The 14771-nt window shown below is 42.3% G+C and overlaps 1 protein-coding gene across 2 annotated transcripts in view; it reads right to left on the reverse strand.

Annotated features, from left to right (window-relative positions):
- The window catches only part of igsf9b (immunoglobulin superfamily, member 9b), a 54049-nt gene that overhangs the window by 10031 nt on the left and 29247 nt on the right, over positions 1 to 14771 (reverse strand). For both annotated transcript variants that reach the window (XR_008385959.1, XM_053624904.1), the window contains exons 8-16: positions 14047 to 14192; positions 13724 to 13866; positions 13484 to 13624; positions 12960 to 13076; positions 12658 to 12808; positions 12444 to 12555; positions 12163 to 12338; positions 11326 to 11564; positions 11154 to 11238 (exon numbers count right to left, since the gene is read on the reverse strand). Coding sequence is in view for 1 of the 2 variants with exons in the window: in XM_053624904.1 (XP_053480879.1) it covers positions 11154 to 11238; positions 11326 to 11564; positions 12163 to 12338; positions 12444 to 12555; positions 12658 to 12808; positions 12960 to 13076; positions 13484 to 13624; positions 13724 to 13866; positions 14047 to 14192 (1310 nt within the window). In the remaining variant the exon portion in view is untranslated. The remainder of the gene's footprint in view (positions 1 to 11153; positions 11239 to 11325; positions 11565 to 12162; positions 12339 to 12443; positions 12556 to 12657; positions 12809 to 12959; positions 13077 to 13483; positions 13625 to 13723; positions 13867 to 14046; positions 14193 to 14771) is intronic.

The following is a 14771-nucleotide window of genomic DNA, read 5'->3' on the forward strand; positions in this document are numbered from 1 at the left end:
CACATTGTACAAATATGATAAAATGAAATGGAAATGAAAAAAACTTTTACTATTACTTGAGCTAAGTTAATGACTACCAAACTGATTTCTTTGTCACTATTATTATAACTAGTATCTCTTACTAGTAGCTCTTTCCATCTTTCATTTAATCCTTTTTGCCAAATCAGAATTTTGTGAAAATTGTGCTTTATTGGCCATGAACACTAGTGTATACAAGGAATTTGAATAGTTGAGCTCTGACTGTACTTATAAGATAAGATACTTAGAAGATGTACGATAAAACCATAAGGACAAGGACACAAACAACACTAGAAATATAACTCATGTTCAAGGCAACTGTCATAATTTTGTATGTATAAAATTCACACATACAGTGCATCTGGAAAGTATTCACAGCGCTTCACTTTTTCCACATTTTGTTATGTTACAGCCTTATTCCAAAATGGAGTAAATTCATTATTTTCCTCAAAATTCTACAAACAATACCCCATAATGACAACGTGGAAGAAGTTTGTTTGAAATCTTTGCAAATTTATAAAAAATAAAAAAACAAAAAAGCACATGTACATAAGTATTCACAGCCTTTGCTCAATACTTTGTTGAAGCACCTTTGGCACCAATTACAGCCTCAAGTCTTTTTGAGTATGATACTACAAGCTTGGCACACCTATTTTTGGGCAGTTTCTCCCATTCTTCTTTGCAGGACCTCTCAAGCTCCATCAGGTTGGATGGAGAGTGTCAGTGCACAGCCATTTTCAGATCTCTCCAGAGATGTTCAATTAGGTTCAAGTCTGGGCTCTGGCTGGGCCACTCAAGGACATTCACAGAGTTGTCCTGTAGTCACTCCTTTGTTATCTTGGCTGTGTGCTTAGGGTCGTTGTCCTGTTGGAAGATGAACCTACACCCCAGTCTGAGGTCCAGAGCACTCTGGAGCAGGTTTTCATCAAGGATGTCTCTGTACATTGCTGCATTCCTCTTTCCCTCGATCCTGAGTAGTCTCCCAGTTTCCTCCGCTGAAAAACATCCCCACAGCACGATGCTGCCACCACCATGCTTCACTGTAGGGATGGTAATGGCCAGGTGATGAGTGGTGCCTGGTTTCCTCCATACATGATGCTTGCCATTCAGGCCAAAGAGTTCAATCTTTGTCTTGGTCTTGGTATGAGAATCCTTCAGGTGCCTTTTGGCAAACTCCAGGTGGGCTGTCATGTGCCTTTTTCTGAGGAGTGGCTTCCGTCTGCCCACTCTACCATACAGGGCTGATTGGTGGAGTGCTGCAGAGATGGTTGTTCTTCTGGAAGGTTCTCCTCTCTCCACAGAGACATGCTGGAGCTCTGTCAGTGTGACCATCGGGTTTTTGGTCACCTCCCTGACTAAGGCCCTTCTCCCTGATCGCTCAGTTTGGCCGGGTGGCCAGCTCTAGGAAGAGTCCTGCTGGTTCCAAACTTCTTTCATTTACGGATGATGGAGGCCACTGTGCTCACTGGGACCTTCAATGCTGCAGAAATGTTTCTGTACCCTTCCCCAGATCTGTGCCTCGATACAATCCTATCTCGGAAGTCTACAGACAATTCCTTGGACTTCATGGCTTGGTTTGTGCTCTGACATGTATTGTTAACTGTGGGACCTTATATAGACAGGTGTGTGCCTTTCCAAATCATGTCCAATCAACTGAATTTACCACACGTGGACTCCAATCAAGTTGTAGAAGCATCTCAAGGATGATCAGTGGAAACAGGATGCACCTGAGCTCAATTTTGAGTGTCATGGCAAAGGCTGTGAATACTTATGTACATGTGCTTTTTTGTTTTTTATTTTTAATAAATTTGCAAAGATTACAAACAAACTTCTTTCACGTTGTCATTATGGGGCATTGTTTGTAGAATTTTGAGGAAAATAATGAATTTAATCCATTTTGGAATAAGGCTGTAACATAACAAAATGTGGAAAAAGTGAAGCGCTGTGAATACTTTCCGGATGCACTGTATCCCTAATCTCTGTTGTAGCATGTTTGTTAAACATAGGACTTGCTGTCTTATCTGAATCATCTGAATAAATTAAAGGTGCACTTAACTTTAGAGCTACCATGAGCTCTCATTAGCTTTTTTTAGTCTCACAATAAAAAAAAAGATAGTACCTAAATTTTTTTTAAAAAAGAGTGCGTGGTACTGGATTCATGTATGGTGTATATATTTGCTGACCAACATAGCAGTCATGCAAAAATTTCCCCATTTACTTAAATGGTAAAGCTGGATGTTTACAGTAAACACAGTGGATATAAAAAGTCTACATACCCCTGTTAAAATGGCAGGTTTTTGTGATGTAAAAAAAAATGAAACAGATAAATCATGACAGAACTTTTTCCACTCTGAATGTGAAATTATAACATATAAAAATTAAGTGAAAAACAATTAGAAACATTTTAGGGAAAAATAAAAAAGTTACAATAACCTTGCTAGATAACTGTGCACACCCTTTTATAATTGGGGACGTGGCTGTGTTCAGAATGAACCAATCACATTCAATCTCATGTTCAAAAGTAATTATCATACAGATGTCATCAATTAAATTATTCTGATTAACCCCAAATAAAGACCAGCTATTTCTGTAGGATTTTCTTCACATCTTTTTGGTTTCATCTGACAGTTGAAGCCAAAGCATGCATGGTATCTCACTTGCTGAAAGGAACCGTTAAGGAGAGGGGTATAAAAGAATTTCCAAAACATTAGATGCAACATGGAACACTGTGAAGGCCATCATCAACAATTAGAAAAAATGGAGCACCACAGTGACATCACCAAGAACAGGAGTTCCCTTCAAAATTGACCCTTCAAAAAAGACAAGAACTTACCAGGGAGGCTGCCAAGAGACTTACGGCAACATTAAAGGAACTGCAGGAATATCTGACAAGTACTGATTACGCATGTGACAAAAATCTCTCATATTCTTCACATGTCTGGGCTATGGGGTAGGGTGGCTAGACAGAAGCCCTTTCTCACAAAAAACATCCAAGCCTAATTAAATCACCCCAAACCATGTGACAAAATGTGTTTTGGTCTGATGAGACCAATTCCAAAAGTTATAATAATTCCATAATTCCAAAAGGTATGTTTGGTGCAAAAAAAGCAACACCAAAAGAACACCATACCCACGATGAAGCATGGTGGTGGAGCATCATGCTTTAGGGCTGCTTTTCTTCAGCCAGAAGTGTGGCTTTTATCAAGGTGGAGGGAATCATAAATAGTTACAAATACCAGTCAATTTTAGTATAAAACCTTCAGGTGTCTGCTAGTAAGCTGAGGATGAAAAAGAATTTCACCTTTCAGCACAACAATGACCCAAATCATACATCCAATTCAACAAAGGAATGACTTAACCAAAAGAAGATCAATGTTTTTGAATGATCTAGCCAGAGCCCAGACCTGATAATCTGCAAATAAAAATCTGTAGAGTGACCTGATGCAGGCTGCGCACAGGAGCTGCCCTCACAATTTGATGGATCTACAATGTTTTTGCAGGAAATAGTGGAAAAATATTGCCAAGTCAAGATGTTCCACACTGATAGGCTCTTACCCAAAAAGAGTTTTGTAATAAAATCAAAAACTGTAAGTACTACAGTTGCAATCAAAATTTTTCAACCCCCATTGCAAATTAGGTTTATTTCAGCTGTTTGCAATGAACAAATCAAACAAAAGCAATTGAAATAGTTCAACACAACGTATGCTTCAAGTGGTTTTGTCAAATTCAACTGGAAATGCAACTTATAATGATTTCTCCAGTCTCAAAATTATTCAAGCCCTTCATGAAAAGCATCTTTAGTACTTAGTAGAACACCTTTTGCTGTTATGATCTGATGCAAACGAGATGCATAGCAAGACACCAGCTTCTGGCAGTGTCCCTGAGGTATCTTAGCCCTGAGGAATCAACTACCTTCTTCAAATCCCACCAGATAATTTTTATGGGGTTCAAGTCTGTGCTGGCCCTGTGACTGTGATGGCCCTGTAGAATCTTCCAAGACTTCTTCTGCAACCAAGCCTAGGTGGAATTTGAGGTATGCTTGGGATCAATGTCCTGTTGGAAAGTCCAATGACGCCCAAGCTTCAACTTCCTCACAGATGACATGACATTTGCTCCTAGGGTTTCCTGATACTGCAATGAATCCATCTTGCCTTCTACATTGTAGGATCTCAACCACAAGCAGGATATATGACCCACAAAAGAATTAGACACACAAAACCCATGGACATTCTCAGACAGAAAACCCAACAGACAGCTCTGGAGGAAATGTTACAGACTACCTGCCATAAAACAATTAACCCTAACCCAGCAGACATTCAGGAGCCACTTAATTACTCTCTGTTTGCATTTGTCTTAACTCAACCACCTTATCACAATAAGACGAGTGTTGGAAGCATCACTGATCCAGGGCTGGACCATCTCAACCACAGAAACTGCTGTCAAATACAGTAACTTAGGCTTTTGGGCTAAACCCGATGGCTTACCCACCAGTTAATATGCAAGGTTCCTCACTAGGAATGTGATAACTTCAGTAAGAAAGGAGGGGGGAACCCCACTTGGAATGTGGCCTTTGGCTCCCTCAGGAAAAGTCCACACCAACACCCCCCCCGCCCCCGCCCCTTTTGTTGAACCGAACCACAGATGCAAAGACTGAAAATTAATACATCTTTAAAACAACTGCAATCACCCATTTTCTGCCATGTTTATAACTACTAAGTTGCTGCAGATCAGTTATTTAGCATGCCTTAGTATAGTAGTACTAGTATGATTATGATTATTTTTCTAGTGTACATAACAGCGGTTAATACATGTCATGTGTGGTATGTGTGTACTCATAAGGAAATTTAGGTCGAACGATGTTGTATCTACATGTTAGTATTTCGGACAAAGTTTAATCCACACATCATGAAAACATGTGGAACCACCCATCTGCAGAGACAATGGACTGATTACCATCATGGGTGGAGCATATAGCTTACACCCAGCCCTAAGAAAATCTCTGGTTGGTTGGAACCCTTAGAGGGCGGGACCAGCCAAAAAGAGTTAAAATTCAACTCTCTGCTCTCTTACTCTGCTCTCTTCACCTCTTGGTTTGTTCAACTCAACTCAGAACTCATCTCATCAGAGGTGGCGGCGGGAGTCTTCAATCAACTCTGCTCTGAGACCCAGCCTAGAGCTCCCCAACCTCTCAAACCTCCCCCATACTAGCAGCTGTTTTGTTCATCATTCCGGCTGGTCTTCTGAGACGCCACTCAACGCCGACCAGACCACAACTTAATGAGGAAATCCCTTCAACACAACCATCGACAGGCAAGCAATACCCGAGAATCTAGCTAAGACTGGTGCATATAACATTAAGTTTAAAGCCCTTCTAAAGAAGTGAAAATAGATTGATAAGATTGATGGTTGATTCAGGTCATGATGTGTGAAATAACATCCTTTGTTATAAACTCGGAACTTCATTCACTTTCTTAAAACCATTTAACACCTGTTTGCTGTGTGTGTCTGTGTGTGTGTGTTAGAGTAGCTTCTCTGTTGTAGAACAGTTCAATAAAGTTTTGTCTGATTTTAAACATACGTGTCTTATTGTTAACGAGGTCCATTGCCTTGAATTGTCGATCTTGCTACATGCTCTTCAAATAATGTTTAACTGTATTTAGGATACTATTTCTGCTGGCCATGGATGTAATATCTAATGCACAATTAATGAATATGCCAAATTCAGCTTATCACTGGATGAATAGTTGATCAGAAATACTAAATTAGCCATATTTCTCCTTTCGAGCTGATCTGCTAGCCTTTCCCCCATTTTTGGTGGAGAATACAGGAAGCTCAATTTAAACAGCAAATCTTTGTTACATATAATAGTGGAGAATACAACAATTTAACCCGAACAGCTAATTTTCCATGCTTGACTGTGGACATAGTGTTCTTTCTTCATTCTTCTTCCTCCAGACATACCGCTGATCCATTGTGCCAAAAAGTTCCAGTTTTGTTTAATCGCTCCACAGAACAGAATCCCAAAACTTCTGTGGCTTATTTATATGATTTTGAGCCAACTTTTCTTGTGCTTTTGGGTCAGTAGTGGTGTACGTGTTGGAGTTCTGGCATGGAAACCTTCTGCGTTTAGTATGTCTCTTACTGTGCTCACTGAAACCTCGGTGCCTGTTGCCACCAAGTCTTGCTGCAGGTCTTTTGCAGTCACTCGAGGGTTTTTCACAACCTGCCTTCTCAGAAATCTGGTTGCAGCCGTTGATAACTTCTGTTTTCTGCCCTGTCCAAGTAGTGTACACTAAACAAACCCCTAGCCAGTTCAGGTATTTCATGTGCTCCAGCTCAAGCACACCTGGTGCAACTAACGAAGCCTTTGGTTGACAACACCTGTTTTGCATATTTGTGCTGTTGTGAGGGATTCTATTCAGGGGGTTGACTAATTTTGAGACTGGAGAAGTCGTTATAAGTTGCATTTTCAGTTGAATTTGGGGAAACCACTTGAAGCATTCGTTGTGTTTAACTATTTCAATTGTGTTTGTTTGATTTGTTCATTGCAAACAGCTGAAAGTGTGCAAATTTTGACAACCTGATTTTCAATGGGGGTTGAATAATTTTGATTGTAACTGTAGTTGAGGGGTGTGCACACTTATGCAACCAAGTTATTGTAACTTTTTTATTTCTCCCTAAAATGTTTGATTGTTTTTTTGCTTAATCTGTATATGTTATAATTTCACATCGAGAGTGGAAAAAGTTCTCACATTATTTATCTTAATTTTTTTTTACAACACAAAAACCTGCCATTTTAACAATGGTGTGTAGACTTTTTTTCCACTGTATGCAGATATTAGCTAGTATTTCTGTTATTAATGGTGCCAGTGAACAATAATTATAGATAAAATCTGGACTGGATTTACGTTGCATTAATTTTGTTATTATTGACAATAACAAAACAACAAAATTCTCAAACAAAAGCAGATTGTTTACCAAATAAATGGCTTCATTGATATCAGCCAATACTTAAATGAAAAACAGTGACTATGTTTACATAGACAGCAGTAATCTAATTATTGACCTTACTCTGATTAAGATAATAATGTGATTAAGGTGTTTACATGAGTCGCTTTTAGAATACTCCTGTCATGTTCCCGTTTTACATGTTTTAGAACATAATTAGATTAACCGCCCGCATCATTACGTCACCGCACCACGCCGTCCGACGTCCCTCCAGAATTTCACGTATCAACATACAGTCCATCTTCGTTATGGTACTGTATACAGTTTTGGGTGTTTTTATTGAATTTTTTTACGAACGCTTTAAGTGCAGTTAATTATTTGTCATGCTATACGTGCTAATAAACAACTGCTTGAAGCCGTGGTCTGCATCTCAAACCGCATACTTAAAGTCTATATAGTAGTCGAGATACATGTATTTTTCCCCACTACAGGCCTATAGTAGGAAAGTATGTGGTTTGGGACGCAGCCGAACTCTCTTGCTCACCGTAAAACGTAAAACTGCCGTGTGTGATCGTGTCCTGTCACAAAATGCGGTGAAAACTCTCACACGACGTTCATAATGTGAATAAGGTGTTCCCTTTCAAAGGGAACTTCGACGGTGCATTTAGCATCAGTATGGGAACGCCCTTGCGCACGTGACCGGTATCTGAAGCTTGTGTAAAATCATGCCTCTACTTATAGGCCTGCCATGATCAGGTGATGTGGCAATTAAGCGCGTTGCATGATATATATGGCACCTGTGAACCACGCCGCCAGCCTTATTATCTTCAGCAAGACTGCATGTCTGTGGTTTGTGTGACAAAAGAAAAAAGAAACGCTTCATTTCTACTCTGTATTTCTCAATATCTCTAAACTTTCCTATCCCTATTTTTCCTATCCCTATTTTGCAAACGGCAGCGTTCGGCCAGTTCCTTCCCCGTCGTGTCGAGTTCGCACGGGCCTCCATGAGTGGAGCCCGGGCCAGCGCTGGTGTGAGGGAGATGCAGAAGATGAGTGTGGCGGCCCGCCTCCCCCCGCAGAAAACCAGGGGGACCGGGCGGCCACAACTACAGCCTGCTAAGAGGCCTTATCTAAGAATGATCATAAAAGCAAAGCAGGCAAGGAAGGAATGGTCCTGATGGGCCACGGAGGGACATATCAGGGGACATGAGGTTGCTAGGGCAGTTAGCCTGCCCTGGCCAAGGCCATCCCACGTTTTCAGTCTTCTCTGGTCAGCAAGCTGTCACAGGGTGACGGAAATCTGATGCTTTCCCTCCAACGAAATGTGGAAAAGCTAGCATCACTGAAAGATCATTTGGCAGTAGTTTCCACGCTGGGTCCCCATGGGTTCTGTCTACCATAGAAAAGCGTTACGAGGTCCAGTTCAGAGCTCGACCCCCCCGGTTCAGAGGTGTGCTCACCACAGTTGTCAGCACAGAGCAGAGCCCAGTGTTAGCGCAGGAAGTAAGTTCCCTTTTGGACAAAGAGGCCAAAGAACATGTACCCCGTTCCCTAAGGGAGGGAGGTTTTTACAGCCGTTATTTCCTGGTCCGCAAAAAAGATGGGCGTATGCGGCCAATTTTAGATCTGCGTCATCTGAACCGTACTCTTCGGAAATACAGGTTCAAGATGCTGACGCTCAAACTTATCATGCCACAGATTCAGTCCGAGGACTGGTTTGTAACGATAGATCTGAAAGATGCATATTTCCACATAGGAATATCGCCCAGTCACAGGAAGTTCCTGAGGTTTGCGTTTGGAGAAAACACATACCAATTTCGGGTTCTTCCCTTCAGGCTAGCTTTATCCCCTCGCACCTTCACAAAGTACATGGATGCTGCTCTGGCTCCCTTACGACTCCAGGGCATCCATGTACTAAACTACCTGGACGACTGGTTAATTCTAGCACGATCCAGGGAACAGGCGGTTCCCACATGAGGAGCTTGGGGCTCAGGTTGAACCTCAAGAAAAGTATGCTTTCTCCAGTGCAGAGGACAACTTTTCTAGGGGTTCTATGGGATTCTACTATGATGAGTGCGTTTTTATCTCCAACACACGTACAATCGATCCTATCAGCTTTGAGCAAGGTAAAGCTAGGTCTGGGCATCCCCTCCAGTCTTTACGAGAGGCTGTTGGGCCGTATGGCAGCTGCAGCCAACGTCATACCGTTGGGCCTATTGCACATGAGACTGTTTCAGTGGTGGCTGAAACCTCTGAGAGTAATCAGTGTCACATGGCGATGCCTACGTGCTCTGAGTATTTGGAGGTGCCCGCAGTTCCTAGCCTCGGGTCACACTCTAGGGGCGTCTCCTTACCGCAAGACGGTAATGACAGACGCGTCCCTCACGGGCTGGGGTGCAGACTTAAATGGCTGTCCAGCTCACGGTCTTTGGAGCGGCCCTCATCTGGAGTGGCATATAAATCGCCTAGAGATGCGGGCCGTATTCCTAGCACTGAAGTTCTTTCTTCCTCAGTTGAGAGGTCACAATGTGCTAGTTGTGTCAGACAACACAGCGGTGGTCTCATATATCAACCACCAGGGAGGGTTACATTCACGCCCCCTGTTCAGGCAGGCGCAACTAATCCTTCTCTTGGCAGAGGGAAAGTTCTTGTCAGTGAGTGCAATGTACATTCCGGGCAGCCGGAATGAAGGGGCAGACATCCTGTCGAGGCAGGGGCTGAGGCCTGGGGGTTGGAGGCTCCATCCACAAGTGGTGGAGTTCATATGGTGGAGGTTCGGACAAGCGGAAGTGGATGTGTTCGCCTCCGAGGAGACAACACACTGCCCGCTGTGGTTCGCCCTCACTCCTCCTGCACCACTGGGGCTGGATGCCATGGTGCACATGTGGCTGAGGTCACGTCTATATGCCTTCCCCTGGATCGCTCTGCTCCCACAAGTTCTAGCCAAGACCATCTACGTCTGCTGCTAGTAGCACCTTATTGGCCAGCTTGAATATGGTTCTCGGAGATAACTTCCCTGCTTGACGGCACTCCTTGAGAGATTCCCATCCGCAGGGATCTACTGTCTCAAGCCGGAGGGCTGATTTATCACCCTCGGCCAGAACTATGGAAACTGTGGGCCTGGCCCCTGAGGGGCACCAGCTCATAGATTCTGGTCTCACAACTGAGGTTGTACAGACCATGTTAAACACTAGAGCACCATCCACAAGGAAATTGTATGCATTGATGTGGCAGCTTTTTGTCTTGTGGTGTGAGGAACGTCAGCTAGACCCAGTGAACTGCGCAATAGCTACAGTCCTGGAGTTCTTACAAGAACGTTTCTCAGCAGGGTTGGCTCCTTCTACAATCAGGGTTTACGTGGCCGCCATTTCAGCCAGCCATGCCCCTGTTGATGGAGCCTCTGTGGGGCAACATCATCTAACTTCGAGGTTCACGCGTGGTGTCGGACGGCTGAGGCCCATCTGCAGGCCGCGAATACCTTCCTGGGACCTTTCTGTGGTCTTGGAAGGTCTGTCAGGGGCCCCATTTTAAATGCAACATCGAAGTTCCCTTTGAAAGGGAACATCGGGGTTACCCATGTAACCCTGTTCCCTGAGAAGGGAACGAGACATTGCATAGCTTTGTCATACCGGGGCAAGCCTGTGAATTGCGTCTTCGCTTCAGATAATAGAGGCTTGCGGCGTGGTTCACAGGTGCCATATATATATATATATATCATGCGACGCGCTTAATTGCCACGTCACCTGATCATGGCAGGCCTATAAGTAGAGGCATGATTTTACACAAGCTTCAGATACCGGTCACGTGCGCAAGGGCGTTCCCATACTGTTATGCTAAATGCAACGTCTTGTTTCCTTCTCAGGGAACAGGGTTACATGTGTAACCCCGAAGTTTACATGTCTGTAATACACGTCCATAATGCAACTAAAACAGGAGTATTCCACCTGTCTTAATTCGATTAGAGCTTAATTCGTGTATGACCTTAATTAGATGAAGGTAAGTAAAAATTGCTGTTTACATGGTAGTTTCTTAATCAAAGTATGGTCTTAATCGGGTTAAGAGTGGATTATTGTTGTCCATGTAAACGCAGCTAGTGTCGCAATGGAAATACTGGAAAAACTGATGGTCCTCAGCTAATATGACTATGATGGTTAATAAATGAATTACTGTCATGTTTTTATGCTTACCTTTAGTGGTGATACTGACTGATTCGCTGGGATCACTGACTATTCTAGCTCCACGTGACAGCAGCCTCAGCTCATAGTAAGAGTCCTATGGTGTGGAAATTAAGCAACAATAAATTTATATGCCTCAGTGTTGGTTTCTGTTGCATGTCATTTTTACTCTTGTCAAACTTACTCTTGTCAGTCCTTGAACAAGGATTTCTGTGGAGTTGACATTGATTTCTCTATCAAGTGTAACCCATTCACCCATCTCCTGACTTGCCTGGAGCACAAAGGCTTTGATCAGTGGAGACTGAGCACAGGGTGGCAGCCACTGCAGCAGCACACCCACTGCTGTGTAATTGACTGACAGTGAGGTGGGAGCAAGTAGGGCTGCTACATCAGTTACTACAGTGGGTGGATATGTTGGAGGCCCTGAATATGGGAAACAAAATAGCCAGATCAACATCACAATCATAATATCAGAAAATACAGTTTACAGTTGCAATCAAAATTATTCAACCCCCATTGCAAATCAGGTTTATTGTCAAAATGTACAGTCTTTCAGCTGTTTGCAATGAACAAATCAAACAAAAGCAATTGAAATAGTTCAATACAATGAATGCTTCAAGTGGTTTCCCCAAATTCAACTGAAAATGCAACCTATAATGACTTCTCCAGTCTCCAGACATACCGCTGATCCATTGTGCCAAAGAGTTCCAGTTTTCTTTCATCGCTCCACAGAACAGAATCCCAAAACAATTGTGGCTTATTTATATGATGATTTTCAGACAATTGTGTAAATAAACCTGACATTTTGTAAATAAACCTGACTTGCAATGGGGGTTGAACAATTTTGATTGCAACCATATTTAAATGGAGTACACTGATCATAATTTTAAAATACATATAACGAGATAGTTAGCAGAAAATAATTACAACAGCAACAATATAACAACTTTAAGTAAATGAGAATGTAGTAAACACAGGGTCAGAAATTTCAGAGACACTTAGCCAAGGCTATACTACTGACCAAGGGTCATGATGGTGACAATCCCACTGAATGGGCCAGAGCCCAACTTGTTCTGGGGCAAGATGCTGAACTGGTAACTGGTGGCAGGCTGGAGACCTGTCACAAGGAGCCTGGATTCAGATGTGGAGACTGGGAGTGAGGTCCACTCATGTTTCTCTCTATTAGTGGGCTTCACCCTGAGGTGAAGAAAAGAACAATAAAATAAAAAACTAAAAGCTAACATTCTTGCCTAGAAGCTTCATACTACAACTGATAATATATACTAAAATAAGGTCACTCACCAGATGCTGAACCTCTGGGTATATCCTCCATCAAAGCCAGGCTGCCAGGATACATTGGCACTGTTAGTGCCTGGATCTACAGATACCCCAGTCACAGCATGGGGGCTTGTCCCTGAGAATGCATGAACAGTTTATGCATGAAGACAATGCAAAACACAAAAATAATTAAGTTTGCAATGTTAAATGCTTTTCTCTCTAAATGCTCTTCACTCACCTAACACTAGAACCACAGTGCCTTTACTGACTGTGGCCACGGAGTTGGTAGCATGACATTCCCATGCTCCTTGATGATTTTTGCTGACTGGACGCAGAACCAGAGAACCATTGGACAAAACAGTAAATTGTGAGAAAAGTGTACTCCCAGCCTGCAATACGAGACCAGAAAACATTCTGAAAATGAGCAGCACAGCAATATTGTAACATATTCTGAATATGAACTTAGTGTGTCAAAGAAGAAGGTCTTAATATAATTTGTTGCCATTTCTTTATCGTTATCTTAGGAAAGTTAGTGCTCACTTTGGTCCAGGTGATATTAGGTGCTGGGTCCCCATGTGCTTGGCAGGGAATGATCAGCTCTCTACCAACTTCCTGTAGGTACTCAGCCCTGGGGGACACCTGAAACAGTGGGGGATCCTGTAAAAGAGAAGGAATGTTAATGACCAATCCAGGAACTCTTCAAATCTGGGGCTTCATTTTTTTAATGTTTTGCACAGATTCCAGTGTGGGTGTATGCATGTACCAAAAACCAAATAAACAAATAAAGCACACACCAAGAATTATCAGATATATAGAGCCATGGGTACACAGTCTCCTACTCGTAAGCCCCTTTATAAATCACAAGCTTTTGGTCTAACCCATCTCCTCTACCACTTATAACCATAAGTGGTTCATATCACACCTGCTTTTTGTTTATTTATGGTCTCATATGCATATAAATAGAATTATAATTGTCTAGTGTGTACAATCTTTGTGTGTAGAAGTTTAAAAAAACATTTGTCAGAGCCAGTTACACATCTCAGATTATTTGTAGACTCCTGTACCTTCAGAATAACTTTCGTAGGTTCAGAATGACCCATAGTCCCATAACTGTTGTAGGCAGTGCAGGTGTACATGCCTACTGCATCATCATTGGCTGTGTCTATGAACAAGGAGCCTTCTGAGTTTATCATCCAACCTGGGTACTAACCAACAAACAGAAAACAAACTTTATTGTTGAGAAATATTCTATTTATGTATTTGTGATAACTAGGGTGATGGATATGCATTATTTTGTTCAGTACCTGGCGTACATCCAGTGAGGCACCATCTTTGGTCCAGTTGACAAACAGCATCGGAGGTTCAGCTTGAACTGGGCACACAATTGTTCCGCCCATGCCAGCAGGGAGATAAGTCTCTCTGGGCATCCGCACCACCTGTGCAGGATCTAAGAAATTGAGATAGGATAGACGAAACAAACTAGCGTAACAAATTGTACCATACAGTAACAAACTAGAGAGTAGCAAATTACTGTTCAAATAATGCATATACATTTTGATATATGCTAAAGTACTTTGACTATTATGCAGCAGGTCTTGGTCAGACAGTCTTTAAACACAATACTTACATTTCACTTTGAGGGTAGCAGAAGCCGAGGGTGGAGTCAGTAACCCATTGGAGGGAATGCAGGTGTAGTTTCCTGAGTCTTCAGGGATTAACTCAGGAATGAGTAGAGAACCATCCACCAGGATCTTTACACGAGACTTCAGAGATCTATGAAGACATGCACACATTGTGTGTGTTAACAAAGGATTAAATATAATAAAACATCTTACTACAGTGTAGAACAAGTAATATCTATATATCTACCTACCTACCTACACTCACCTAGCATGTTATTGGGAACACTATACTAATACTGGGTAGGGCCTCCCTTCCTTAGAGATTCTAGTACATGTTGACATGACTGCATCACACAATTCCTGCAGATTCTCCAGGTGCACGTTCATGCTGCGAAGCCCCCCTTCTACCACATCCCAAAGATGTTCTATTGGATACAGATATGGTGACTGCAAAGGCCACTGAAGAACACTGAACTCATTGTCATGTTCATGAATCCATTTTGAGATGACTTTTGATTTGTGACATAGTGCATTATCATGCTGGATGTATCCATTAGAAAATAGATAAATTGTGACCATGAAGGGATAAACATGGTCAGCAACAATACTCAAATAAGCTGTGGCATTCAATATCAAAAGTAACTGCTTTAAATACTACAGTGCAGCTCATCCTCATGGACTGCACCAGATTTGTCAGTTCTTGCTGTGAGATGTTACCCCACTCTTACAC

This window comes from Ictalurus furcatus, chromosome 5 (assembly GCF_023375685.1).
Source record: "Ictalurus furcatus strain D&B chromosome 5, Billie_1.0, whole genome shotgun sequence".
In the NCBI taxonomy this organism is placed as follows: Eukaryota; Metazoa; Chordata; class Actinopteri; order Siluriformes; family Ictaluridae; genus Ictalurus; species Ictalurus furcatus.